At 51.8% G+C, this 26,377-nt stretch overlaps 1 protein-coding gene across 2 annotated transcripts in view; it reads right to left on the bottom strand.

The window, feature by feature from the left end:
- Positions 1-450: 450 nt before the first annotated feature.
- The window catches only part of NOTCH3 (notch receptor 3), a 37,865-nt gene continuing 11,938 nt past the window's right edge, over positions 451-26,377 (bottom strand). The window contains exons 13-33 of one of the 2 annotated variants that reach the window (XM_047776767.1): positions 26,123-26,315; positions 25,895-26,046; positions 25,562-25,675; positions 24,964-25,119; positions 23,334-23,559; positions 22,736-22,937; positions 22,313-22,466; positions 21,733-21,917; positions 21,023-21,155; positions 20,678-20,935; positions 20,471-20,589; positions 19,471-20,030; positions 17,114-17,446; positions 14,582-14,736; positions 14,261-14,483; positions 12,985-13,069; positions 9,992-10,154; positions 7,425-7,729; positions 7,028-7,175; positions 3,565-3,662; positions 451-2,537 (exon numbers count right to left, since the gene is read on the bottom strand). In XM_047776767.1, the coding sequence (XP_047632723.1) occupies positions 1,485-2,537; positions 3,565-3,662; positions 7,028-7,175; positions 7,425-7,729; positions 9,992-10,154; positions 12,985-13,069; positions 14,261-14,483; positions 14,582-14,736; positions 17,114-17,446; positions 19,471-20,030; positions 20,471-20,589; positions 20,678-20,935; positions 21,023-21,155; positions 21,733-21,917; positions 22,313-22,466; positions 22,736-22,937; positions 23,334-23,559; positions 24,964-25,119; positions 25,562-25,675; positions 25,895-26,046; positions 26,123-26,315 (5,015 nt within the window). In that variant the 3' untranslated portion in view covers positions 451-1,484. The remainder of the gene's footprint in view (positions 2,538-3,564; positions 3,663-7,027; positions 7,176-7,424; positions 7,730-9,991; positions 10,155-12,984; positions 13,070-14,260; positions 14,484-14,581; positions 14,737-17,113; positions 17,447-19,470; positions 20,031-20,470; positions 20,590-20,677; positions 20,936-21,022; positions 21,156-21,732; positions 21,918-22,312; positions 22,467-22,735; positions 22,938-23,333; positions 23,560-24,963; positions 25,120-25,561; positions 25,676-25,894; positions 26,047-26,122; positions 26,316-26,377) is intronic. The other variant, XM_047776768.1, reaches the window with a different exon arrangement.

Raw genomic sequence — 26,377 nt, 5'->3', positions numbered from 1 at the left:
AGGCGATTCACACCTGGTGCAATCAGTGGAGCCATCCAGCAAAAGAAGAAGCAAGAAGTTCCCATTGTGGCTCAGCAGGTTAAGAATCTGACTAGTATCCATGAGGATGAATGTTTGATCCCTGACCTTGCTCAGTAGATTAAGGATCGGGCATTGCAGTGAGCTGCAGTGTAGGTCACAGATGCAGCTCAGATCGAGTTGCCACGGCTGTTGTGTAAGCCTGAGGTTGCAGCTCCAATTTGACCCCTAACCCAGGAACTTCCTTATGCCACAGGTGCAGCCATAGAAAAAAAAAAAAAAAGAAGAAGAAGAAGAAGAAGAAGAAGCAATAACGAGTGGCAGGCAAACCAAATGGTTTGACCCCGAGATGGGAGCTCGAGTTAGCACTAGAGAGATAGAAACCCCACTCTACCACCCACCCCCACCTTACCTAGGCACAGAACAAAGACATTGAGTGTTAACTATTCCTTTATTAGGTGATGAGAGGGGAACGGGGCTAGCTGTACAATGCAAGGCCTGGGAATTTAGCTACATGGGGATTGTACCCAGAAGCCATATTACAAAAATAACCTACAAATACTTCTATTCTGCTAAGGGGCTGGGCCAGGGGAGTCCCAGGAGGAATGGATGCGATTCAGGCAGCTCCTTTCCTTCCTGCAGGGAGACAAAGTGAAATGCACATATCTCCCCTGGTCCTCGTGTTCCCACCTGCCACTCCCACTTGCCAGTTCCCAAAGGGATTCTGGGATGGGGGTTGGGGGGAGGGGGCTCTCCGGGCCAGAAGGGTGCTTCCCCCAGCAAAGCTATAGAATAAGTTCCATCTGGAATGCAGTGAAGTGAGGGATGTGGGGTGGGGAGGAGGCTCACCCAACCCCTAGCCCCAGAGGGTGCGCCCAAAGGTGCCTACTTGGTACACACCAGGGTCGTGTACTTGGTACACAGGACCCCGGTCATTCCTGTGTACTTGGTACACAGAATCCAGCTTGGCCGAATGGGCCCACAGACTCAGCCCCACGGGGGCACTTGGGGGGGTTCCCTCGGGGGGTGGGGCAGAGAGAGTTTCCATATATATATTTTGTAAAAAATAATAATAATAAGTTTGTTTAAATGAATTTGTTTCTATACAAAATGTAAAAAAAAAAAAAAAGAAAAAGAAAAAAAATAATAATCCACTCATGTCAGAGCATGAGGAGTAAGGGAGGCCAGAAAGGAGGGAAGAGAGAATGGGCAGGAGTGGCCACAGGAAGAGGGGAGAGGCAGGAGGATGTCCTAGACTCATCACAAGACCCAGAGGGTGTGGGTCAGCCTGCACCCCTTATAAATAAAGGAAGACTGAAGCCTTAGGAGGATGACCTCTTGGTTGCACTGCAAGGGTGGGTGGGTTGCAGGAGAAGAGAATGGAGAGAATGAAATGGACTTAAAGGAGAGAGGTATCAGGGCGGGGCATCGCCTCAGCCTCCCCAAATCCAGGAACTGAGGATCCCTCAGGCCAACACTTGCCTTTTGGGGGTGACTTCGGGCTGGGGCCCTACCTGGGTCTGGGCCTGTGGGAGAGGGCCAGGGACTGACAGAGGGAGGGGCTGGGCAGACAGTGTCCCAGTGGCTGTGGCAGTGCCCCCGGTAGCAGTGGCCGGGCTGGGTGTGGAGTCGGACCAGTCTGAGAGTGAGGGAGGTGAGGGGCTAGCCCAGTGCTCAGGGGACTCTGGGGATGGGGTCAGGTAAGGATGCTCACTGGGGACCCGCAAGAAGCGGGCCTTCTGGGGGCTGCCGTGGGTGCCGGTCGCCGGGAACTCCTCCCCATGGCCCGGGGTCGCCAGGTAAGGTGGGGGCCGCTCCTGGGGGGACACGGGGTTCCCAGAGTTCAGCAGCTGGGATCCCGGTGCCAGCGGCAGCAGGAAGGAGGGGCCTGGCGGGGCAGGTGGGGGCAGCCGGGCCCAGTCGAGGGGAACTGCCACAGGGTTCAGCAGGCCCAGGCTGAGCACGCAGCCCCCGGGAGGCTGGCGCCCTAGACCGGCCCGGCCTGCACCACCAAGCTGCGCCAGAGACACGGCCGTGGCCGTGGCAGCTGCATAGGGCCCCTCGAGAGGGAAACCACCAGGGGACGCGGGGGGGCCACCAAAGGGCCTTGGGGAGTCCAGCGAGTCCACAGGGGAGAGTGTGACGGAGCTCTCGGCCAAGGGCCCGGGGCAGGCCAGAGTCAGCTTCTTGCCCCGCCCCCGGGTGCCCTGCGGCCCCAGCCCCGCCTTCCCCGGGGGCCTCCGGCTCTTCTTGCCCCCGGACTGTGCCACCTTGAGGCCTGGGAGGAAGGCCCCGGGTGGGCAGAGCAAGGGCCCCAGGCCATGGGGGCCAGGGGGGCTGCGGGGCCCACTGGGCTGGTCCAGCAAGCGCACGATGTCCTGGTGCAGCCGTTCCTGGGCCACATCCCGGGGCAGTCTGTCCAGGTGGTCTGTAATCTCACGATTTGCAAAGTGATCCAGCAGCAGCTTGGCAGCTTCAAAGCTGCCCTCTCGGGCGGCCAGAAACAGCGGAGTCTCCTCCTGTGAAACCCCAGAACCCACAAGATGTCAGGGTCACAAGAGTCAGGATTAACTCCTATCAACATCACAGAGGCCTACTGTCTCTGCAGGAATCTGATAGCTAAGATTTTATACTCTCCAGCCAGTCAGACCTTGGAATCTCAGCTCTGCTGGGGGGAAACTGGGCAAGTTCTTTCCTTAAAGCCATATTCATCCAGCAGCCACTAAACTTCAGACCCCAGAGCCAGGACTAGGGTGAGGAGAGTGAGGTACTTAGATACAAAATTAAAGGGGACTCAAAAAACCTCAGTCATCAAAATAATGATATTTGATGCGATTTTTTAAAATTAAGATTAATGCAAAAATTTCATAACAAATATAATTTGGAAATTCTAAATAAGGATGGAATCCAGAGTTCCCACTGTGGTGCAGTGGGTTAAGAACCTGACTGTAGCAGCTCAGGTCACTGCAGAGGTGTGGGTTCAATCTCTGACCCAGTGCTCTGGGTTAAAGGATCTGGCGTTGCTGCAGCTGCAGCTCAGATTTGATCCCTGGCTGGGGAACTTCCATAGGCCAAGAGTGTGGCCATAAAAGTTTTAAAAATAAAAATAAATAGGAATGGAATCCACCCCTGCACTCCTTTGAGCCTCATTCCTCCATCTGTAAAATGAGAGCAATACCATCTTGCAATGGTTTTTAAACAATCATAACAGCTATCTTTTATTGAGGATCTGCTAAACATGTTACAAAAGCACTGGCTCACTGAATCCCTGCAAGAGGCAGTTAAGTGGGTACTGTTGCTTCCCAAATTCAAAAATGAGAACTGATGTACTGAGGAGTTAGGCAATGTGCCCAAGGTCACACGACAAATGCCATTCACTTCCTTCTCTGATTCACTGCTGGAGCCTCTTGGGCCCAAATCCCACCCTGAAAGCTGGCTGCAGGCAGGGCAAAGGCCCCTACTAGCCTACCCCCCAACCCACTCTCTGCAACCTGTGGAGGCTCTGCCAGGCCTGAATACCCAGGTGGGCCAAGGACTGGGGCTCACCTTGCTATCCTGCATGTCCTTGTTAGCTCCGTTTTTGAGTAGGGCCAAGGTGGCTTCCACGTTATTAACAGCTGCCGCCCAGTGTAAGGCTGATTTTCCTGGGGGGAAGCAGGGAAAGGTCAACGTCAGAACCAGGCTCATTTACCCTGGGCCTCCATGGTAGGTGGACAGGAAGTATCCAAAATTTGGCCTGGTATGGGGGAAGGGTAGGCATGCCATGAGTTTCTGAGTACCTGTGTCTGGGTCCACATGTGTCCAGACCTGTAGAATGACTTTCTCTGTCCAAGGGAAACACTGTGTACATGTGTGCTCACCTGTACATGTAACTCCCCATATACAGAGGGTACTATGTGGGCCTCACTCCTTTGTACCTGGAGCTGTGCTGTCCAATGCAATAGCCACCACATGTGGTTCTTAGGTTTATATAAGTTAAAATTAAAGAAATGCCAAGATCATTCAATGGGGAAGGGAGAGCTTCCTCAACAAATGGTACTGGGACAACTAGATCTCCATGTGCAGAAGAATGAAGCTGGACCCCTACGTCACACCATGTACAAAGAATAACTCAGAATGAATCAAAGACCTAAATGTCAGAATTCAAACTATGAAACATTTAGGAAAAAACCTAGGGAGTTCCTGTTGTGACTCAGCAGTAACGAATCCAATAAGTATCCACAAGGACGCAGGTTGGATCCCTGACCTCACTCAGTCAGTTGAGGATCTGGTGTTGCTGTGAGCTGTGGTGTAGGTCACAAACAAAGCTCGGATTTGGCATTGCTGTGGCTGTGGTGTAGGCTGGCATCTACAGTTGAGATTTGACCCCTAGCCTGAGAACTTTCATATGCTACAGCTGTAGCCCTAAAAAGCTTAAAAAAAAAAAGAGAGAGAGAGAGAGAGAAGGAAAGAGAAAAACCTAGGAATTAATCTTCATGACCTTGAATTAGGCGAAGGATTCTTAAATATGACACCCAAAACACAAGTAACGATGACAATAATAACAAAAATAGATAAATTGGGGAGGTCTCTGGTAGCCTAATGGTTAAGGATTCAGTGTTGTCACTGCTGTGGCCCAGGTTTGATCCCTGGCCTGGGAACTTCTGCATGCCTTGGTCATAGCCAAAAAAAAATAGATGAACTGGACATCATCAGGATGAAAACTTTTGTGCTTGTAAGAACACCATCAAGAAAGTGAAAAGAAAACCTACAACTATATTAAACCTTCCATATACTTGATAAGAAACATGCCTAGAATATATAAAGAACACAAAACTCAGTAAGAAGAAACAAATGATCCAATTTAAAGATGGGCAAAGAGGAGTTTGTCATGGCTCAGTGGTTAATGAATCCCGCTAGTATCCATGAGGATGTAGGTTCGATCCCTGGCCTCACTCAGTGTGTTAAGGATCTGGTGTTGCTGTGAGCTGTGGTGTAGGTCACAGAGGCAGCTCGGATCCTGAGTTGCTGTGGCTGTGGTGTAGGCTGGCAGCTATATCTGATTTGACCCCTAGCCTGGCAATCTCCATATGCTGCAGGTGCAGCCCTCAAAAGACAAAAAAAAAGGGCAAAGAATCTGAATAGACTTTTCTCCAATGAAGATATACAAATGGCCGATAGGCATGTGAAAAGATGCTCAACATTATTAGCCATCAGGGAAATACAAATCAAACCACAATGAGATACAAAATCACATCCACTAGGAAGACCATAACAAAAAGACAGATAATAATAAGAGTTGGTGAGGATGTGGTGATACTGGAACCTTCATACACTGTTTGTAGGAATGTAAAATAAGGTAGCCATGGTGGAAAAGAGTATGGAAGTTCCTCAAAAGGTTAACCATGTGACCCAGAGTAAACATGTGACCCAGCAATTCTGCTCCTAGGGATATACCCAAGAGATGTGAAAACATAAGTCCACACAAACACTTATACATGAATGTCCATAGCAGCATTATTCATAATAGCCAAACAGCAGAAACAACCCAAATGTCCACCAATGGATGAATGGATAAATAAAATGTGGTGTATCCGTATAATAGAATATCACTTAGTCATTAAAAAACAGAAAGAGGAGTTCCCATGATGGCTCAGCAGAAAACTAATCTGACTAGCATCCATGAGGACACAGGTTCAATCTCTGGCCACACTCAGTGGGTTAAGGATCCAGCATTGCCATAAGCTGTGGTGTAGGCCACAGACTTGGCTCAGATCCTGCGTTGCTGTGGCTATGGTGTAGGCTGGCAGCTGCAGCTCCAATTCAACCCCTAGCCTGGGAACCTCCACGTGCCGTGGGTGCAGCCCTCAAAAGACAAAAAAGAAAAAGAAAATAATATTGATAGCATGTTACAACATTCATGAACCTTGGAAACATTATGCTGAAAGAAGTCAGTCAAAAAGAACACATATTGTATGCTCGCATTTATATGAAATATCCAGAAAAGGCAAATCCGAAGTGAAAGAAAGTACATTAGTGGTTGCCTTGGACCAAGAAGATGAGGGGGACTGGGGGTTGATGGCTAAGAGATGAGGGCTTCTTTTTCTGGAGAAGAAAATGTTCCAAAATTTATTGTGATGATATCTGTACAACTATGTGGTTATATGAAAAGTCACTGGATGATATACTTGAAATGGATGAACTGTGTGGTCTGTGAATTATATGTCAAAACAGCTGCTTTTTTTAAAGCAGGAAAAACAAAGGTTAACATTAAATGAAGTAAAACATTTCAAGTATTTGATAGACACCATATATTGCCGGTAGCTACCATACTGGACAGCAGAAACCAAGAATATTTCCATCATCACAGAAAGTTCTGTTGAACAGTACTTTTCAGAGCCGTATTTCTTAGCCAAGGCTGATTTCCCCCTAAGGGGCATTTGGCAATGTCACAACATGGAGGTGGGCTGCTACTGGCATCTAGGGGACAGAGTCCAAGGATGCCATTTAACATCCTACATTGCACAGGACAGACCCCACCACAAACAATGACCCAACCCCTAATTCAATGTGGCTGAGATTGAGAACACCTGCTCCAAAGGATGTTTCTGAGAGCCTGAGTATGACTTTGGCTGTGTGAGGTTCTCCAGACACAGGGCCAGGTAGCTGCTGTGCAAGAAAGCTACCTCCAAGGAAGGAATGACGCTCAGGTATAGACCTGACTGATTTTCAAAGTTATTACAATGTCTGTCCAGCAGGTGGCACCAGAGTAAGTTTTTAGAACAAAGCAGCTAGGAAGTGTCCTGGGGAAGGACACTTTTTCTAAATCCCTGCCAGCACAGGATGGGCTAACCACACACACACACACTTTTTTTAAATGCAGGAGAGTGTAAGTCCATGTTGAAACTCTGTTATGTGTGCACAAGCATCAGTGACTGGGTCTCAGTGTGGGTGTGAATTCACACCAAGATATTCAAGGTCCAAGTGACACCCTCTCAGCCCCTACCCATCACTACCCCCCATAACCTACCAAGCTCATCCACAGCATTGACATCTGCATGGCTAGCAATGAGGTCTTCTACCATGCCCTCCACCGCCAGGCGGGCAGCCAAGATTAGTGCTGTCGAGCCATCTGCCATGCGGGCATCCAGGTCTGTGGAGCGGTTCCGAATGAGAATCTAAGGGAGACAGGAGCAGCAAGAGTCATGACAAGAACAAAGGGACGAGAAGCCCCTCCAAGCCCTCTGATGACCTCAACCACCACATCCCACGGAACTGATTAGGTTCCAGGAAGAGCTACTTGCCAGAACATGTTCCTACTTTACAAATGAGAAAGATGAGCTCTGAAAGGCAGAAAAGGGGCTCAAACCCAGGTCTGTGTGATAACTGTCCCAGTTCTAAAATCCAAAGGGGTGAGCCCATCTCACCTGGAAGACGCCCTGGGCATCAGCAGTGACAGCTGTGTGCAGGGGGGTTCGACCCGAGTGGTCCTGGGCATTGGTGTCTGCCCCGGCATCCAGCAGCCGCTTGGCAGCATCAGCCCGGGCGTAGCGGGCAGCCAGATGCAGGGCTGTCTCGCCCGTGCGGTCAGTCCGAGCACCAAGCTGGGCCCCCTGGCAGATCAGGTCAGAGATGATGCTGGCTGATGTGTCTTCTGCCTCATCCTCCTCAGTGGGGATTGGCTCCAGGGCTCCCCCACAGAAGGAGGCTAGCATTAGTGGGGTGAAGCCATCTGCAGGGACCAGAAATGTGTCACAAGGGAGGTGGGCACAGGGCCTTTCCAGGGAATATGACTGGGGGCACTGCATTAGGAGGAAGTGCGACTTGCAGAAGCAAAGAGGGAATGGCAAATCCTCCCATCCCAGTTTACTGCCTGCCTAGAAGAAGCATGAGGCCTTCAAGACTCTGGGGCAGGAGTTACTGTTGTGGCTCAGTAGGTTGAGGACAACGTCTCAACTTTCTCTGTAAGGAAGCAGGTTTGATCCTTGGCCTCGCTCAGTGGGCTAAGGAACCAGTGTTGCCACAAGCTGTGGCAAAGTTCACAGATGTGGCTCAGATCCGGGGCTGCTGTGGCTATGGTGTAGGCTGGCAGCTGCAGCTCTGATTTGACCCCTATCCTGGGAACTTCCATATGCCATGGGTGTGGCCGTTAAAAAAAAAAAAAAAGACTCCAAGGGCAAAATTAGGCCTATCTAAATTCTAAATAAAACTCTCAGAGTTCCTTAGAAATGAGCACTATATAAATAAAAGGCATAGAGCAACTGATGTTTTAAAGTATATTTTGGACCCTTGTGTGTTGTGCCACACTGACTCTAGACATTGTATGAAGGTGTGTATATTGTGAGCTTCTTATGTGTCATGAGCTTGTTAGCTCGCCCACCCCATCACTGCCACCCACACTGTCTTTTCACCCTATTAACCATCCAACATCTCATCTTCCTTAAACTTGACCTGTGCAGCCTCCTTCCAGAGGCAGACTCCATCATGGGTTTCTTTTGTAGCCACATTTGAACACACTTATTTATCTTTAAATGATTTAGATATTTAATGTATTAAATTACAGTTTTCTCCCAAAATTAAAAAAAAAAAAATCCTGGCGTTCCCATTGTGGCTCAGGGGGTTAAGGACCCAACCTAGTGTCCATGAGGATGAGGGTTCAATTCCTGGCCTTGCTCAGTGGGTTAAGGATCCAGCATTACTACAAGCTGTGACATATATCATTCAGATATGCTGTTGCTGTGGCTATGGTATAGACTGGCAGCTGCAGCTCCAATTCAACCCCTAGCCTGAGAACTTCCATATGCTGCAGGTACAGCAGTAAAACAAATAAAAATCTTCCCATCTCTCTCTCTCTCTCTCTCTCTCTCTCTCTCTCACACACACACACACACACACACAAACACACACCTGTGTCAGTGCCCCAGGACCCAACCTAAGACCCTGGCACATGATTTATCACAAAGGGGCTCCCAAGCAGCTGGGGATACTAACAAGTGCAATCTCAGGCAAATTCCTGGAGAGGTTTTTCAGTCAAATCTCAAGGGGGACATCTGGAGGCTAAATTGTACCTCAGAATTGTAATCCAATTTAAGGTCAAAGAGCTGTGACTTTTTTTTTTCTTTTTTGGCTTTTTAGGGCTGCACCCACAGCAGATATAAGTTCCCAGGCTAGGGGTTAGGGGTCTAGTTGGTTTCATTACCTCTGAGCCACAACGGGGAACTCCAAGCTATGCCTTTCATACCCCTGCACCCACTGGTTAAGAGCTGCCCCCAGGGATCTAAAATACTAGGTACCTCAGTCCCCAGTAGCCTGAAGGACTTCAAAAGAGAGCCATAGGGGCAGGCCATTGGAGCAAGAGCAACAGAAACCTGGGAGAGGCACAGCCCAACATGTGGCAGAGACAGATCCAAGACGCTCCAGATAACATGGTCTGCTATGCCCTGCGTGAGCATTTGCCCTGGAATCCCCTTAGGGAGCCACTTGTACCCCATTCTCCATCCTCAAGCCCTAGGTAGAGCCAAACTGGCTCTCTCAGGGACAGGGATATAGCCCAGGCCTAGTCAATTTGCATACTCCAGGCCCCAGGCTGTGCTGATTGGTTCAGGGATGGGGATGTGACCCTAGCCCATCCAATCAGAACTCATCCTGGGACTTCTGTTGGTACAGATGGGAAAAAGGTTGTGTAAGGCCTGTCCCACCTATAGCCATCATGGGTCTACAGGAGAAAGCCTGCTTGAGATGGAGCCAAGAGGTGGTCAGTCCTAGATCCAAATGTGCCTAAAGCTTCCATTTATAAGAGCCAGTAAATCCTCTGTTTTACTTAAGTTAGCTTGAGTTGGGCTATTATCACTTGCAACCAGTCCTGATTAATATCCCCCACACACAGACGGATGCTCAGACACACTTGGATCTCCCCAGAACACAGACCCAGATGCAACCTCTCACAAGTGGGAGGGGTAAAGGGCATCTTAGGGGAAAGGGCGCCATCACTGACCTGGACCTCGCACATTGACATCCATGCCATCAGCATCCACTTCGCCCTGTGGTGGTGTCAATGCCATGGCTGGTGCCACCCGGATGTCAGCGGCAACCAGGTGGTGTTGGGTCCACTGGCGGCAATCCACAGCATCCTCAGCACCCACACCAGGCTCCTCTACCTGGAGGCACAAGGACCCAGGTTCTCACAAAGAGTTGGGAGAGATAGTTTGAGGGACAGTCTGGGCATCCCCATAGCTTTCTCACAGAGATGCCCACCTAGCCCCCAAAACCTTAACATCTTGCTTCTTCTAGAGGTAACCAAATGGGAAATTGATGCACTGAAGCTCAGAGAACTCAAGAGGAAGAACTAGGATTTTAATCCAGGTTGGAAGGGGAGAGGGCCTGGGAACCCACGATGGATGATCAGAGATGCAGAGCACAGCACCTGTCAGCACACACCTGTCTATACACTAGACAGGAACACACCTAAAATGAAATTAAGAGAACAATCCTATTGACAACAGTATGGAGAAAAACAAAAAAATTTTAAGGAGTTCCCACTGTGTACAACAGGACCAGAAGCATCTCTGGAGCACTGGGACACAGGTTCAATCCCCAGCCCAGCACAGTGGGTTAAGGATCCTGCCTTGCCAAAGCTGCAGCGTGGGTCACAACTGGCTTAGATCTGATCCCTGGCCTGGGAACTCCAAATGCCACTGAGGGGCCGAAAAAGAAAACAAACAAACAAAAAACTTTAAAATTAAATTTAACAGAAGAAATGCAAAGCTTGTATTCTGGAAATTACAAACTATTGATAAAAGAAATGTGGGAGTAGAGGGATCCTGCAAGGATCAGTATTAATCTGGGAAAGGAAGGGAAGGTGAGTGGGAAGATGAGAAGTAGGGAGTTACCCTGGATACCATGAAGGCTCCCACCTGGTACCACAAACAAGAACATGAGGTATCAGGACTGAATAATCACACACTTGTGTATTGATTTACCCTCAAGAGCCCAGCACCTGGGCCCCTCGCAGGAGCTCAATACATTTCAGACTCATGGTCCACAAGAATGAGTGATGTTATCCAAACGAAGTGGGATATTCCTAACTAGCCTGGCTGGACATTTAAGAGCCTACAGACAGAGAGCTTGATCAAGCCAGACCTGAGCTTACGAACCCAGATGGGGAGATGAATTTCACAAAAGGGAAGATCCAGGTGATGGACAGCTAACCAGAAAGGGGTCCTGGAGGATGGGAGAGCCTTCAATGTTGATTTGATTTCTGACACTGTCACTTAATGGGCTTGTGACCCTGGGCAAATTACATCAGAACTCTGAACTTCTCATGATAATGCAATCACTCTGCAATGCTAAAATGCCATCATAAACATTATGCACCATATACTGAACGCCACTTTTGGATGAGAAAGGGAGAAAAAAGCCTGGGGCAAGCAGATTTCTTCAGTTGTCAATTGTAATAGATGTCTCCATTTCAACAAACATTAAAATGTAAGCAGGCCAGAAGTAGCTAAGAATGGAGGTGTCTATCAATAGCTGCTTTATGGCATCCTCCTAACGATGAAACAAGTTGCTTTGTGTGTTTTCAAGACTTTCAGCAAGTATGAAAGTAATGCTAGCAGGAGCCTGTTATGAATTGTGTTCCCCCCAAAAAAAATATGTTGAAGGCCTAACCCCCAACATGACTATATTTAGAGATAGGGCTTTTAAGGAAGTAATTAAGATTAAATGAAATCATAAGGGTGGGGTCCTATAAGAAAAGGAAGAGAAGAGTTCCCCTTGCGGTTTAGTGGGTTAAGAGCCCAACATAGGGAGTTCTCTTCGTGGCTCAATGGTTAATGATTCTGACTAGGATCCATAAGGATGCAGGTTTGATCCCTGGCCTTGCTCAGTGGGTTAAAGATGTGGCATTGCCATGAGCTGTGGTGTAGATCGCAGATGCAGCTCTGATCCCAGCAGCTGTGGCTCAGATTAGATACCTTAGCCTAGGAACTTCCATTTGCCACAGATGAGGCCCTAAAAAGCAAAAAAAAAAAAAAAAAAAAAAAAGAGCCTAACATAGAGTCCATGAGGATGTGGGTTCAATTCTCAGACTCCCTCAGTGGGTTAAGGATCTGGCATTGCCACAAGCTGCAGTGTAAGCTGCAGATGTAGCTCATGGCTGTGGCAGAGACTAGCAGCTGCAGCTCCAATCCGACCCCCAGACTAGGAACTTCCATATGCCACAGGTGCGACCATTAAAAAAAAGGAAAAGGGAAAGAAGAGGAGTTCTCTTGTAGTGCAGTGGATTAGGGATCTGGTGTTGTCACTGCAATGGCTGCTATGATGCAGGTTCAACCCCCAGCCTAGGAACTTCCACATGCTGTGGGCATGGAGAAAAAAAATTTCATTTGGAATAGCATAATGAACTAGTGAATATCCAGAAATAAATCTAACAAAAGATATGGAGAAAATTATAAAATTTTGTAAAAAAAAAAAATAAGAAGAAGAAGAGACACCAGCATTCTCTCAGCATCCACACACAGAGGAAAGGCCACGTAAGGACACAGTGAGAAGGCACGTTCTACATGCCAGGAGAGCCCTCACCAAGAACTAATCCTGCCAGCACTTTGATCTCGACCTTCAAGCCTCCAGAACTATAAGAAAATAAGAGTCTGTTATCTGAGCCACCCAGTCTGCAGCACTTCATCAGGGCAGCCCAGGCTAAATAGACAGGGCCCACAGGTGTGGTCCTAGGATAGGAAAAGATGAGCTGGGAGCACTCTCAGGCGGGGCACATAGGACAAAGTTGGATGCAGCAGAGAGAAAGCAGAATCACTGTCTGGGCCAGGAGATCCCCTCTGGGAAGACCCCAGGCTGGCCCAGTTAGAGGAGCAGGATGGGGTGGGTACCATGGCTGTTCTCCAGAGCCAGGGACAGTGGACATTTCCCTCCCTCTCCCGCTGACCACTGGGCCCCCACCCAGGACCCTGAGGGCAGAAGAGGGGACACAACCTTCAGTCGTTTGGCTTCTGGGCAGTCTGTGTCCATCCAGTCTGTGGCCACCTCCCCCATCAGACTCTCACCCTTGGCCATGTTCCTGTGGGACAATGGGAAGGGGGACAATGGGTGAGTAGGCATGGGGGGTGGGATGAGTCCAGTGAGGGGAATGTAGGATGAGGTCGAGGTTGCAGGGGGTACAATCAGGGGTTATGATGGTTGAAGGCTGAGGTCTTTTTTTCTTTCTTTCTTTCTTTCTTTCTTTCTTTCTTTTTAGGGCTGCACCTGTGGCAACGGAATCAGAGCTGAAGCTGCCAGCCTACGCCACAGCCACAGCAACGCCAAATCCATGCTGCATCTACAACCTAAGTAAGCTGCAGCTTTCAGCAGCACAGAATCCTTAATCCACTGAGCAAGGCCAGGGATCAAACCTGAGTCCTCATGGATACTAGTCGGGTTCCTAATCCGCTGAGCCACAAGGGGAACTCAGGGCTGGGGTCTTAAGGTAGAACTGGGGAAGGAACAGAACTGGGGTCAGAAGTCAGAGCAGTTGGCTATGGGACTGGGTGAGGTGAGGGTCACAGGCATACAGCCAGGGTCATAGAAGATGATGTCAGGGGTCACAAAGGCTAGTTATCCTCCTAACAGGTGAGAGATGTAGCCAGAATGGAGGAGATTCTGGAGAGGGGCCAGGGGGTCATGGGGTCACAGGAAAGGAGTACATTCCAGGATTGGGTCAGGGTGGGGTTGGGGTCTTGAGGGTCAGGTCAGGGAGTTGGAGGTGAAGCCCAGGGCCAAGACCAGGACTGAGGATCATGGGAAATGAATACTGAGTTGGAGTGGAAAGAGGGGGTGGATGTCAAGGGTGAGGTCAAAGGTAAGGGTGGGTTAAAACCAGAGATGGTGTTAGGACTCAAAGAGGACAAGGTTAGGGTGCCAGTGAGGGGTTGGGGTGCAGACAGGGGTTGTGAGTTTAGTAGTCATGTGGGAACAATTTTGGGTATCAGAGTGAAGTCTGAGAGGCTGGAGTCAGGGAAGGGTCAGAGTAGGGAGGGTCAGAGTTGGATTTGAGTCAGGGGAACTGGATCAGAGGAAGTGGGGTCAAGGGGCATGAATCAGGGGTGATCCCCAGGCATTATGGAGTCTGTGGTCAAAGAGATGAATACTGGGGTCCAGGCTGGAGTCTGAAGTTTGGGTCAGGTAGGGGTCAGAGGTCAGAGTCAGGTCAAGGTGGGCTCAAGGGCCTACAAGGCCCCCACAGTCAGGGACAGGGAATGGGCAAGGTCCTCACTTCATGCCCAGTGCATCTTGGCCCACAGGCTCCCGCCGGCCCTTGTGGCCACCAGCCACATCCTTGTGCAGTGAGAAGCCCTCAGGGAACCACAGGGTGCTGTGCTCACGCTTGCGACGGGCCACCATGACACCCAGGACAAGGATGACCAGCAGGAAGACAGCGCTTGCAGCCAGCAGTGGCAGCAGGGGTACACTTGGCTCTGGCAGCTCCAATGGCTCCCCTGTGGGCAGAAAGCAGGGGTTCTCACCCAGGGGCCAGAGGACCACACCACAAGAGCGCCACTCCACCCTTATCACCCACCACTGGGCTGGGCCTCACCCCTCGCCGCTCGCAGCGGGTATGGGAAGTCAAGGCGCTCCACCGCCGACAACGCTCCCAGGTAGTCTGCCGCACTCTGGGCATCAGGAAAGCAGTGGTCATTCTCAGGTGACTGCAGACACAGACGGTTGTCAATCTCCAGCATCACCACGGAGCTGCAGGGACACAGGGGAGGGACAAGTGGGCTCAGCAGGCACTCGGTACAAGCCCAGTCTCATGCCCCATCACCACCTTTCCCTGTGCCAAGGCTCAGAAGAGCATCTACTCACCATATCACCACTGTCCCCCATCTGGCATCCCACCCCACCACACCCCCAAAGCCAGTCTTGCTATAGCCGCACATGTCCTCCAAGCCATGAATCCAATAACCATTATTTTCTCAGCAACTTCTTTAGCAGGTTGGTGCAGCCATCATCTACCTGTTTTGAGTATGGGCTTCTTTTTTTGTAAGTTCCCAGGCTAGGGGTCAAATCAGAGCTGCAGCTTCCAGTCAACGTGGGATGATCTGAGCTGCATCTTCAACCTACACCACAGCTTTCAGTAATGCCTCCTGAGTAAGGCCAGGAATTGAACCCTCATCCTCATGGATAATAGTTGGGTTCTTAACCCACCAAGTCACAATGATAACTCCTGAGCATTGGCTTCTTACAGTTGACAGCTGCCCCTTCTCCAGAGATCCAGCCTCAGCAAAGTGGGGATCTCTTCATTTAGGAGGTGACACCCCTTAGGGAAACCCTCAGCCAGGGACTGGCTGAAATGGGGTATACAAAATCTGGGGCTCCTGTCTTAATGTGGAACCAACTCTGAGGTGCTATTCACACTCCTGAGCTCTTCCTGGGATGAGGCTGAGGCCAGACCCTGGCTGAGGCTACGTCCTGCCTCAGTTCTTCCCCTGATCCATCCTGCTTCCCTCATCTCCTCTCTACTCAGATCATCCTTTTAATACATCCCATATATCTGAATCTCCATCTCAGGCTCTGCTTCCAAGAACTCAACCCTCAAATCTTTCTCCTTCAAAAATCCCAGAAATCTCCATCATGGCGCAGCAGAAATGAATCCAATTAGTATCCAAGAGGATGAGGGTTGGATCCCTGGCTTCACTCAGTGGGCTGGGGATCCAGAGTTTCCATGAACTGTGGTGTAGGTCACAGATGCAGCTCAGATCCTATGTTGCTGTGGCTGTAGCTCCGATTCAACTCCTAGCCTGGGAACTTCCATATGCTGTGGGTGCGGCCCTAAAAAGTAAATAAAATAAAAATAAAAATTCTTTCCTTTCCTTCTTTCATTCTTTCTTTCTCTCTTTCTTTTTCTGTTCACACCAGAGGTACATGGAAGTTCCCAGGCCAGGGATCAAATCTGAGCCACAGCTGGCACCGACACCACAGCTGTGACAACCCTGGATCCTTAAGGCACTTCAACAGGCTGGGGATGGAACCTGTCCCACCTCAGAGACAACACTGGATCCTTAATCCTCTGTGGCATAGTAGGAACTCCTTTCCTCTTTTCTGAGCTGGATTTCCTTCATCCAATCCTTAGCACTCAGTGTTTCCAGGTCATTCTTCTGTCCCCACATCTCTCCCCATTTCTTTGAGTGTCTCCCATGGCATCAATGATTGTCAACACTTTTGTCTTTCTTATCTCAGTCTTCAGTCCCCAGCTGCCTCTTGAGGGTCTCCCCAAGACCCCCAGGCCCCTCCAGACTCTGTAAGTCCCAAAGCAATCCTTGGTTTTCACCCTGTGTCGTCATCTTTCTTTCTTTCTTTCTTTTTGCCACACCCAAGGCATGTGGAAATTCCTGAGCCAGGGATCAAACCCCCACCACAGCAGCAACCAAGCTGCTGCAGTAACAACACTTGATCCTTAACTTGCGGCACCACAAGGGAACTCCCCCATGTCTTCATCTTGAGGAGACCAATTCCAGCAATTCAATCACCCCCACCAGAGACTGGCACATCAGCCATCCTCTCCATCTCCCCATCCCAGCCTCACTCAGTCAGAGCCCTTGCCTCTCTAACATACAGCCTTCTTCTCTGTGTCAAGTCCCAACCTGCTCAAAAGCCATATCTACCTTCTGGCCCCCTCTACCATGCCACAAGCAGGAGAGTTATACATTTTTTATTTCTAAAAAAAAACCCAACAACAAAATTACACATGCCCTTAACACTCTGCTATACCCCTGCCTCTCCAGAAGGAGTAGTACTAGACTGGGCGCTATTCTGCTCCCCAAAGGACAGTTGCCCACGTCTGGAGGTATTTTTGGTTGTCGCATCTTAGGGGTGGAGGGTGTGCTACTTGCAACTAGTGGGCAGAGGGCAGGGATGCTGCTAAGAGCAGCCCCACACAGCAAAGAATGATATGGCCCCAAACATCAGTGGTGACAAGGGTGAGATGTGCTGGATGGATTGCCCGGAAGGCTCTCCTTGATGTTCAGGAAAGTAAATGTACAAGACCTGATTGACAGCGACCTTCCCAGGCCTGGCCCATCCAGTGTCAGCATGGCCCCCAAGGTTCCCCCAGGGTAGAGTCACTCACCCGATCACCTCGGGGGCCAGCTCCCGCCGGTTGCGGGATTCAGAGCCAGGGACAGGCCGGTGGTAAGGGAAGACCATGGCCTGGCCATTCTCGTCCAGACGGAAGCGCAGTGATGTGCGCAAGATGCTACTGAGCCGCTGCAGGAAGTCGGCGCTAGAACGCAGCAGTTCCTCTGGTGGCAGCAGCACAGTGAGCACCAGGACGCCGCGGGCCAGCAGAGCCGGCACCTCACTGGCACAGTCCAGTCCATCCCAGCCGCATTCCTCTGTGTTGCAGCCCTGGTCACAGCGGCCATCGGCAAAGTGGTCAGCGCAGTACTTCTCATACACTGGGCTGGGGGGCAGAGAGGGGTCAGGGTGGGGGGGTGTGCGTGCGCGCATGCGCGGACACACACACACACACACACACACACACACACACACACACACACACACCAAGGAACAACCCAGACTCCGGAAGCAGACAGCACCAGTGCAGAGAACTGGATTGCATCTGCAGGCTTGTGAAATGTATTGGGCTTTCTGCAAGCCCAGCCAGTCTCTCTGTAGCTATATATGCATATGTGTGTGTCTGTATATTTTGCTTTTAATAGCCACACCTGTGGTATATGGAGGTTCCCAGGCTAGGGGTCTAATGGAAGATGCAGCTGCCAGCTTAGGCCACAGTCACAGCAACGCTGGGATCCAAGCCTTGTCTGCAACCTACACCACAGCTTGCAGCAGTACCAGATCCTTAACCCAGTGAGCAGAGCCAGGGATCGAACCCACATCCTCATGGATACTAGTCTGGTTCATTACCGCTGCACCACAACGGGAACTCCCTGTAACTATCAATATGTCAATAACTATTGACAGACACCTGCTGTATTCTGGGTGCTCCTATAGACACAAACGAGATGGCCCAGGACAAAAATTCTTACCCATGTGGAGCTGGCATTTCAGTGGACAGATGTTAAAGGAGATGAATGAGTAGAACATATAGCATTTTGATTATACTCCAATAAAGGCTAAGTGTAAATGCACACACAGAGTACTATATGGACTTAAATCCTAAGGAAAATTAAGGCAGGGGATGTGCTGGATGTGCCAGGGAGGAGCTCACTGAGGAGCTCACTGCTTGAGTAAAGACTTGAAGGAGGTGAGTGAGAAGCTACGTAGCTTCTGGCAGGAGAGTATTCCAGGCAGAGGGAACAACCAGTGCAAAGGCCCTGCAGTAGAACCAAGTCTGGAGGATCTGAAGAATGGAAGAAAGGGAGTTCCCGTTGTGGCGCAGTGGTTAACGAATCTGACTAGGAACCATGAGGTTGTGGGTTTGATCCCTGTCCTTGCTCAGTGGGTTAAGGATCCGGCATAGCCGTGAGCTGTGGTGTAGGCCACAAATGTGGCTTGGATCTGGCATTGCTGTGGCTGTGGTGTAGGCCGGCGGCTGCAGCTCTGATTGGACCCCCAGCCTGGGAACCTCCATATGCCACAGAAGCAACCCTAGAAAAGGCAAAAAAAAAAAAAGAATGGAAGAAAGGCCAGGGTGACTGGAGCAGAATGAACAAGTGGGAGAGTGGGAATGGGAATGAGGACAAGAAGATAAATGTGAGTATAGGATTCCAGGTAGGCAGAGGATCACACACAGAGGGTCAGACAGGGCAGAGCACAAGGATAGACAGATGGACTGCATGGGAGAGATGGACAGGGCTCACAAATAGACATAGAGAAGGGTGGGAAAGGGGCAGGGACAGACAGGCAGGGGCATGGACAGATGGACAGGCATACAAAGGAGCAAAAGGGTGTGTGGATGGACAAAGGGACAGATAGAAGAGGAACATGGATGAATAGGTGGGGCATAAAGATACTCAGATGGACACATAGATGGACAGGCTGGCATAGAGACAGGCAGATGGACAGATGAGGCCCAAGGATGGACAAGCAGAGATGCCAACAGAGAGTTGGGTGCACAGAGGGACAAAAGGAATTTATGGATAGACAGAAAAATCAACAACCAGGACACGGAGGGGTAGATGGAGTGCATAGGCAGACAGAAAAACAGACTGGAGGGGTACATGGATGAACAGACAGATGAGCACATTGATCTGCACAAGGATGGACAGAAAGGGCACAGGAGAGGAAAGACAGATGGACATAAATGGCACCTGGTTAAGCAGATGAGGTGTACAGACAGACAAACTGCACTCTGATGGGCAGACAAGATACGCTAAGAAACAGATGAGGCAAATGAAGAGATCACCCAAAAGACGGACTGAGGATGGACTGACAGAGCAAGGCAAACGGATGGACAGATAGAGAGGCAGGGTCCATGGATGGTCAGGTGTGACACAGGGACAGAGAAGACACGGATGGGCTCACTTGCAGGTGCGCTCGCGGCCGCGGCAGTCGAAGTTGTCATAGAGGCAGGCAGGTGAGCTGCAGGCGGGGTCACAACGGCTGTTGTTGAAGAGGAGCCAGCACTGCAGCGCCGCGCACTGCCGCCAGGGGTCGCCCACGCTCAATGAGCAGTCGCCGCCGTCCCAACCGCAGCCCGGGCTGTTGCACTCTCGGTCGCAGCGCTTGTCCCCGCTCTTGGCCTCGCAGGCAGCTCTAGGGCACGGTGGCTCCTCGGGGGCCTCGGGCGCCGCCACGGGTACCTCACAGCGCGGCCCAGACCAGCCTGGCGCGCACGCACAGCGAAAGAAGGGTGCAAGCGATTCGGGGCGGCATGAGCCCCCGTGGAGGCAGGGAGAGGTCACGCAGCTGGAGTTGACGGCCCCCGGTGGGGATCCCCGGGAACCCCGGCAGGCGGGACCCGACAGCCCGGGAGGGCAGGCACAGCGCGGCCCACGGACCGTCTGCTGGCACGGGACGCCCACAGGGCACTGCAGCTCCCGACAGGACCGTGCCACTCGCTCACAACGCGGGCCCCAGAATGGCTGTGGGTTGGATTGTGGGGAGAGAAAAAACAAGCGCGGGGGCAGGGTGTGAGGAAAGGGAAAGAAGAAGAGAAAAAGAGAAAGGGGAAGGAGGGAAAGAGAGAAATGGAAAAGCGGAGAAGAGGATTGAGGGTTGAAGGGAGAGAGAGGGGCAGATGATGGATCAGGACCTGGGAAAGGTTGGGCCTCCAGTCTCCCCAGGTCTGGCCCACCCTCTGCCTTCTACCGGAGCCCTTCCTAGAAGATAAGTCCCGCCTCCCCCCAGAGGCCACACCTCCAAATTCCAGACCAACAGACACACAACCTCCAGGTAATTTCAACATTTCCCAGAAACCTCTTTCCTCTTACACCTCTTCTCCCCTAAAGCCACACCCTCCCATGAGGCCATGCTCCCTCCTCTCCCAGAGACCCTGACGTGACTGCCCCCCACCCCCACCTACCAGGACGCAGTGGCAAGAGAAGGTCAGCGCACCCCCGGGGCCAGGGCTGGGACGGCACTGGCCTCCGTGCTGGCATGGCTGAGATTCACAAGGAGACAAGACAGTCTGGCAGCGTGGACCTGGGCAAGCAGGAGCACATGGATCAGCCAACAATGGGGAACACAGGAAGGACCCCAGACCAGCCTCCTCTCCCATGCTTGTGCTTACCTGTGAAGCCAGCATGACAAAGGCAGTGGAAGCCCCCGCCTGGGTCCTGAAGGCAGTCCCGGGTATGTGCTGCATGGCAGGCACCTGGACGACATTCATTGATGTCTGCCTCACAGCGCAGGCCAGTGTATCCTGGGGGGCAGCTGCAGCGGAAGCCACCCACCAGATCCACACAGGTACCATTGTGCAGGCACCGGGGACCCAGGTCCAGGGGGGAGCCCAGGCCACAGTCATCCTCATTAATCTCACAGAGCACGCCTGGCAGGAGGGAGGATAGGGAAGCAGTCAGGGGGGGTTCACAGACCCAGCCTCCCATCCTGTCTCACAACCTTGGCCCTGGCCTACCCAGTGTTCCCGGAGGGCAGGAGCAGAGATAGCGGGCCACAAGGTCAATGCAGAAGCCCCCATGCTGGCAGGGCTGGGAGGCACACTCGTCCACGTCATCCTCACAGTTGTCACCAGTGTAGCCAGCTGGACACTGCAGTGGGGATGAGACAGTGACCCACTCAGCCCAGAGGGACACAGGTACTCTCCATGAAGACACAGAGAATCCCAGTACAAAAGGACACACAACTCATCCAACACAGAGACATACCCAGTGTGCAGAAACACCTCCAGTACATGGAAACACACCCAGACGCCCAAGGACACCCAGATGCCAAGGCTACAGAGACACTCAGTGCAAAGTAACACACACATACAAATGCACAGGACAGACACACAGGAGAAACACCCAGATACCCAGACATACCCGAGACACACACACAACCAGAGGCACACACTTAGACATTCACACCCAAATAGACATCATGCCCAGAGAGACACAAAGATTTGCCCAAGACAAAACCAAAGACAGATGTACACTCAGATGGACAGAGACACACCCAGACCTACCCAGAGGGACATCAACAAAGACATATGCAGAGTCACAAAAGCAAAGACACAGACATGCCCAGAGAGAGACACACCATACCAGGCAATAGACACACAGAAATGTGTACCCAGACACACCCAGGAGTGACCAGCTCCTCTCCACTCCCCTGGGCGCGCCTTACCTCACACACATAACCCCCCATGTAGCCTTGGCAGGTGCCCCCATGTTGGCAGGGCTGGGCCAAGCAGGGGTCCACCTCCTGTTCACAGTGGCTGCCTGTGCGGCCCTCCGGGCACACACAGTAGTGAGAGCCGTCCTTGTCCACACACTGGCCACCTGCCTGACACAGCTGCTCCACAGGCACCCCTGGGTAAAGGAGAGCTACGTTAGGCACAGATTTCCTCCTTCTTGCCCACATCCCCCACAGCACCACCCACCATTCCCACCAGCATCAGTTGCCAAGAGCTCACCCACACGCCACCAGGTTGCCACACATCTCCCTAACAGACACACCTTCAAAGCTCACACCAGCAAGGTCACACACAGAGTTGCAGACATCCCAGTCATATCATGGTGATGGACAAACACACCATCCCGGTGGCCCTGGCCAGCTGACACAGCCACATATCCACACACACTCAAACACACACCCCACCATGACCATGTGCCCTGGTGTACCCTCATTCAGCTCGCACTAGCAGGAAGTTTGAGCACATGCACCCTCCAGAGCCCCATACAATCAGTCACGTGCTTGCCCTCACCGATTTGGGCTGCAGCCTCCCTGCAGGGCAGGCTCTGGATGTCACAGAAGCGGCCACTCCACCCCGGGGGGCAAAGGCAGTAGAAAGAGGCCCCAGCCCGGGCACAGCGACCTCCATTCTGACAGGGCACACGGCTACACCAGTCTACCAGCGTCTGGAGAGGAAGGCCACAGTGTCCATGCTGGGGTACACCTAGAAACAGTACCCAGCTTCTCCTCCAGGGTATTGGGCATGCTCTAGAACACCTCTCCAAATTCCTCTCCCAGGATCCGAGGCAGACCCCTCACCATAATCCACCTGCGAACCTCTCCCCAGGATCTAGGTAGGCTTCTCAACCAGGGTATCCAGCAGCCGCCCCCCGCCCCCCCTCCCCCGGAACATCCCTCTAAACTCCTCCCCCAAGACCGTAGTGACTTCGCCCACCTGGCACTGAGCGCCAGTGAAGCCCTCCGGGCAGGCACAGCGGAAGCCAGGATGGGCGGCGGTGCAGATGCCCCCATGCAGGCAGGGCCGCGAGAGGCAGGGGTCGGCCTCATGCTGGCAGTGTGCACCAGTGTAGCCGGGGCGGCACAGGCAGGTGAAGGAGGTCACACCATCCACGCAGGTCCCGCCATTGAAGCAGGAGCTGGAGGCAAAGGGAGGGGTGCTTCAGGCCCCACCCTCTTGAAGGCCCCGCCTCCCTCCCGGGCCCCTCCCAGCGTTGAGTGGACAAATTCTCTACCCCTACCCGAAGGAGAAAAGGGAAATCCCATGTCTCTTGGCCTCAACATGCCAGCTATTTCAGGGCTAGATGGGAGCCACGTGGAGGCCCCACCCTGTTCTAGCCTCAACCCCCTCCCAGGGACCAGCTTCCCTAAATTGACCTCTCAACAGACACATTGTCCCTTCTTGGACACTGTCCCATCAAGCCTAAGAGTCCTGAGGTGAGTACCAAGCCAAGGACCTCCCTTGTCCCTACTCCTCAGGTCCCACGTCCCATCTGATGCCAGGGTCCCTGACTCCCAGGAGAGGCCCCACCCACCTGGGGCTGCAGTCTGGAAGGTCCTGCTCACAGCGGAAGCCTCCATAACCCGGGGGGCAGGTGCAAGTGAAGGAGGCCACGTGGTCTGTGCAGGTGCCTGGGCCACAGGGACTGCTCAGACACTCATCTACATCTCGGGTGCAGCGGGGACCAGCAAAGCCAGGGAGGCAGGAGCAGGAAAAGGAGCCCACTCCATCCTGACAGGAGCCGCCATTCAGGCAGGGGTCTGCAGTCAGAAAGGAGGAGGTCTGGTCACTCACCCTGGCTCCTATTAGCCCAGCCTGACCTGGCCATGCTTAGTGTAGAGGGAAATCAAGAGGAAACCAGCCTCAATTGGGAAGGGCACACCTGGTCAGCAGGATCAAATTCTATCCCCTCTGTGGCCTCATCCCCTCCCTTATCTGGATACCTCACCTATGTGGAAGAGGAAAGGGGTTGGAGGAGCCAAAAAAAGAGTCCCTCTGACCTGCCAAGTACATGCCATTAGTTGTGTCTGCTTAATTTGGGGGCTCAGCACAGGAGGTCTCCTCTAGACCTGGGCTGGCCAGGATAGTGGCTACTGGCCACATGTGGCTCTTGCACCCTTGATATGTGGTTGGTCCAATTTGAGATGGGCTGTGAGTATAAAATAGACTGGATTTGGAGTTCCCATCGTGGCGCAGTGGTTAACGAATCCAACTAGGAACCATGAGGTTGCGGATTCGGTCCCTGGCCTTGCTCAGTAGGTTGAACCATGAGGTTGTGGGTTCGGTCCCTGGCCTTGCTCAGTGGGTTAAGGATCTGGCGTTGCCATGAGTTGTGGTGTAGTTTGCAGACGTGGCTCGGATCCCGCGTTGCTGTGGCTCTGGCGTAGGCCGGTGGCTACAGCTCCCATTCGACCCCTAGCCTGGGAACTTCCATATACCGTGGGAGCAGCCCTAGAAATGTCAAAAAGACAAAAAAATAAAAATAAAAAATAAAAAATAAATAAATAAAATAGACTGGATTTAAGATTGTGAAGACTCGGTAGGAAAAAGAATGTAAAATATCTCAAAAATTTTATATTGATTACATGTTCAAGTAGGTTAAATAAAATATATTACTATTGAATTTAATATCACCTGTTTTTGTTTGGTTTGTTTACCTTTATAGTCACACCCTCGGCAGATGGAAGTTCCCAAACCCGGGATCAAACCCTGCCTACAAGGCAACCCAAACTGCTGCAGTTAGATTCTTTACCCACTGTGCCACAGCAGGAACTCCTGTTTTGTTTACTTTTTAATGTAGCTATTAGAAAAAATTTAATTCCTATGTGGCTTGTCTTTTTGTCTATTGAATAGTGCTCCTGGAGACTTACTAGGGGCCTATTGTCTCATACTTTACACACAATCCTAACTTGCTTGCTGCCAGAAGCAATCTATAGACTTCAGAGTCAAACACACCTGTGCTCCTATCCCAGTGCATCCCCTACTTGCTGCATAACCTTAAGCAAGCCACTTAACCTCTGTGGGGCCTCAGTTTTCAAGAGTAAAATAGGGCAAATAAGAGCACTATGAAGATGAAATGAGAGCACAGTGCCAGGCACACAGTAGGGGCCTGATGAACATGTTCCCTAGGTCAGCACCCACCCTAAGAGCTCCCCTGAACTCACTGGGGTCACAGTCATTGATGTCCTGATCACAGGAAGGGCCACTATAGCCCTCGTGGCAAGTACAGCTGAAACTTCCTGCCAGGTTGGTGCAGGTACCATGGGGACCACAGGGTGAGGAGCTGGCACACTCATCCACATCCTGCTGGCATCGTGGGCCTGCGGGTGGGGAGTAAAATAACATCCAGGGTTAGAGTGCAGGGTGAGATCTAAGGGAACCTGGTGCTCAGCAAGCACCCGAAGGCTGAGATGGGTAAAAGCAAGGACAGTCTGCCTCTGGGCATTTTGCACATACTGTTCCAGAATGGCCTTCTCCTTGTTTCATTGGGTGCTGAATGCATTCTGTAATTGAGGTCTGCTCCTCCAGGAAGTTGACTCCACACTATCAGCCTGAATCCTAGCTTTCCCAGCCCCATACCCCTTCCTTTTCTCCTGAACTGACCACACAGACTGCAACTGTTTAGTTCTGTTCCTTCCCAAAAGGAAACACCCCTAAAAGGTAGGGTCAGGGGTGAGTCCCTCTCTGGGTCCCCAGCATCACCCAGTGGGGCAGAGTACAGAGGAGATGAGGGAGGGGAGGAAAAAGAAACAGCTGGTGTACCTTGCCAACCAGAGGGGCAGGAGCAGACAACCAGCTGGCCGGGGGCAGACTCACAGTGGCCCCCATGCTCACAGGGGTTCGGAACACAGGGGGACAGCAGCTCACACTGGCGGCCTGTAGTGCAGGCAAAGTGAGATTGTCTTGAGAGATTCCTTGTTCCCATCTCCCCCCAGGGTCCCCACCTGATACCCACCTCCCAAGCTCCTGGGTAAGGTTGAGGGAGAAAAAGAAACAAAGGGCAAATGCAGAGGAGGATGAGAAAGTGGAGCAGAAGGGAAATAAGAAGGAAGAAGGGACGAAGGGGACCTGGGGAGGGAAGGTGGTGATACTCACCCTGGACACCCGGGGGACAGGTGCAGTGGAAACCCGTTGCATCACTGGTGCAGGTGCTGCCTGCCCGGCAGGGATGGGATTCACAAGCATCTCGAGTGAGGCTCTGACTGCACTGAGGACCACTCCAGCCAGGCTCACACACACAGCGGAACCTGGAAGGGGAGGCAGTCAGTGCTGGCAGGAGGGCAGGGAAGCAGTGGGGAGTCAGGAGTTGGGAAGAGGCCTCACCCTCCGGGTGCATCGTGGCAGACACCATGGCTGCAGGGTTCTTGGGCACAGGGATGGCTTGGGGGAAGGCAGAGTGGGGGCAGGGAGCCAGGTGGGCAGAGGCAGCGGAAGCCATTTTCACCATCCACGCAGGAGCCTCCCTCACCACATGGGCTGGACGCACACTCATTGATCTCCATGTTGCAGAGGGGCCCTGGGGAGCATGCAGACAATGTCATCCCAGAACAAGGATTGCTGAGCCAGCCGGGGAGGGAC

This window comes from Phacochoerus africanus, chromosome 4, assembly GCF_016906955.1.
Source record: "Phacochoerus africanus isolate WHEZ1 chromosome 4, ROS_Pafr_v1, whole genome shotgun sequence".
Lineage (NCBI taxonomy): Eukaryota > Metazoa > Chordata > Mammalia > Artiodactyla > Suidae > Phacochoerus > Phacochoerus africanus.
The sequence above is the reverse complement of the archived record's forward strand: the minus strand, read 5'-3'. Positions and strand labels throughout refer to the sequence as shown.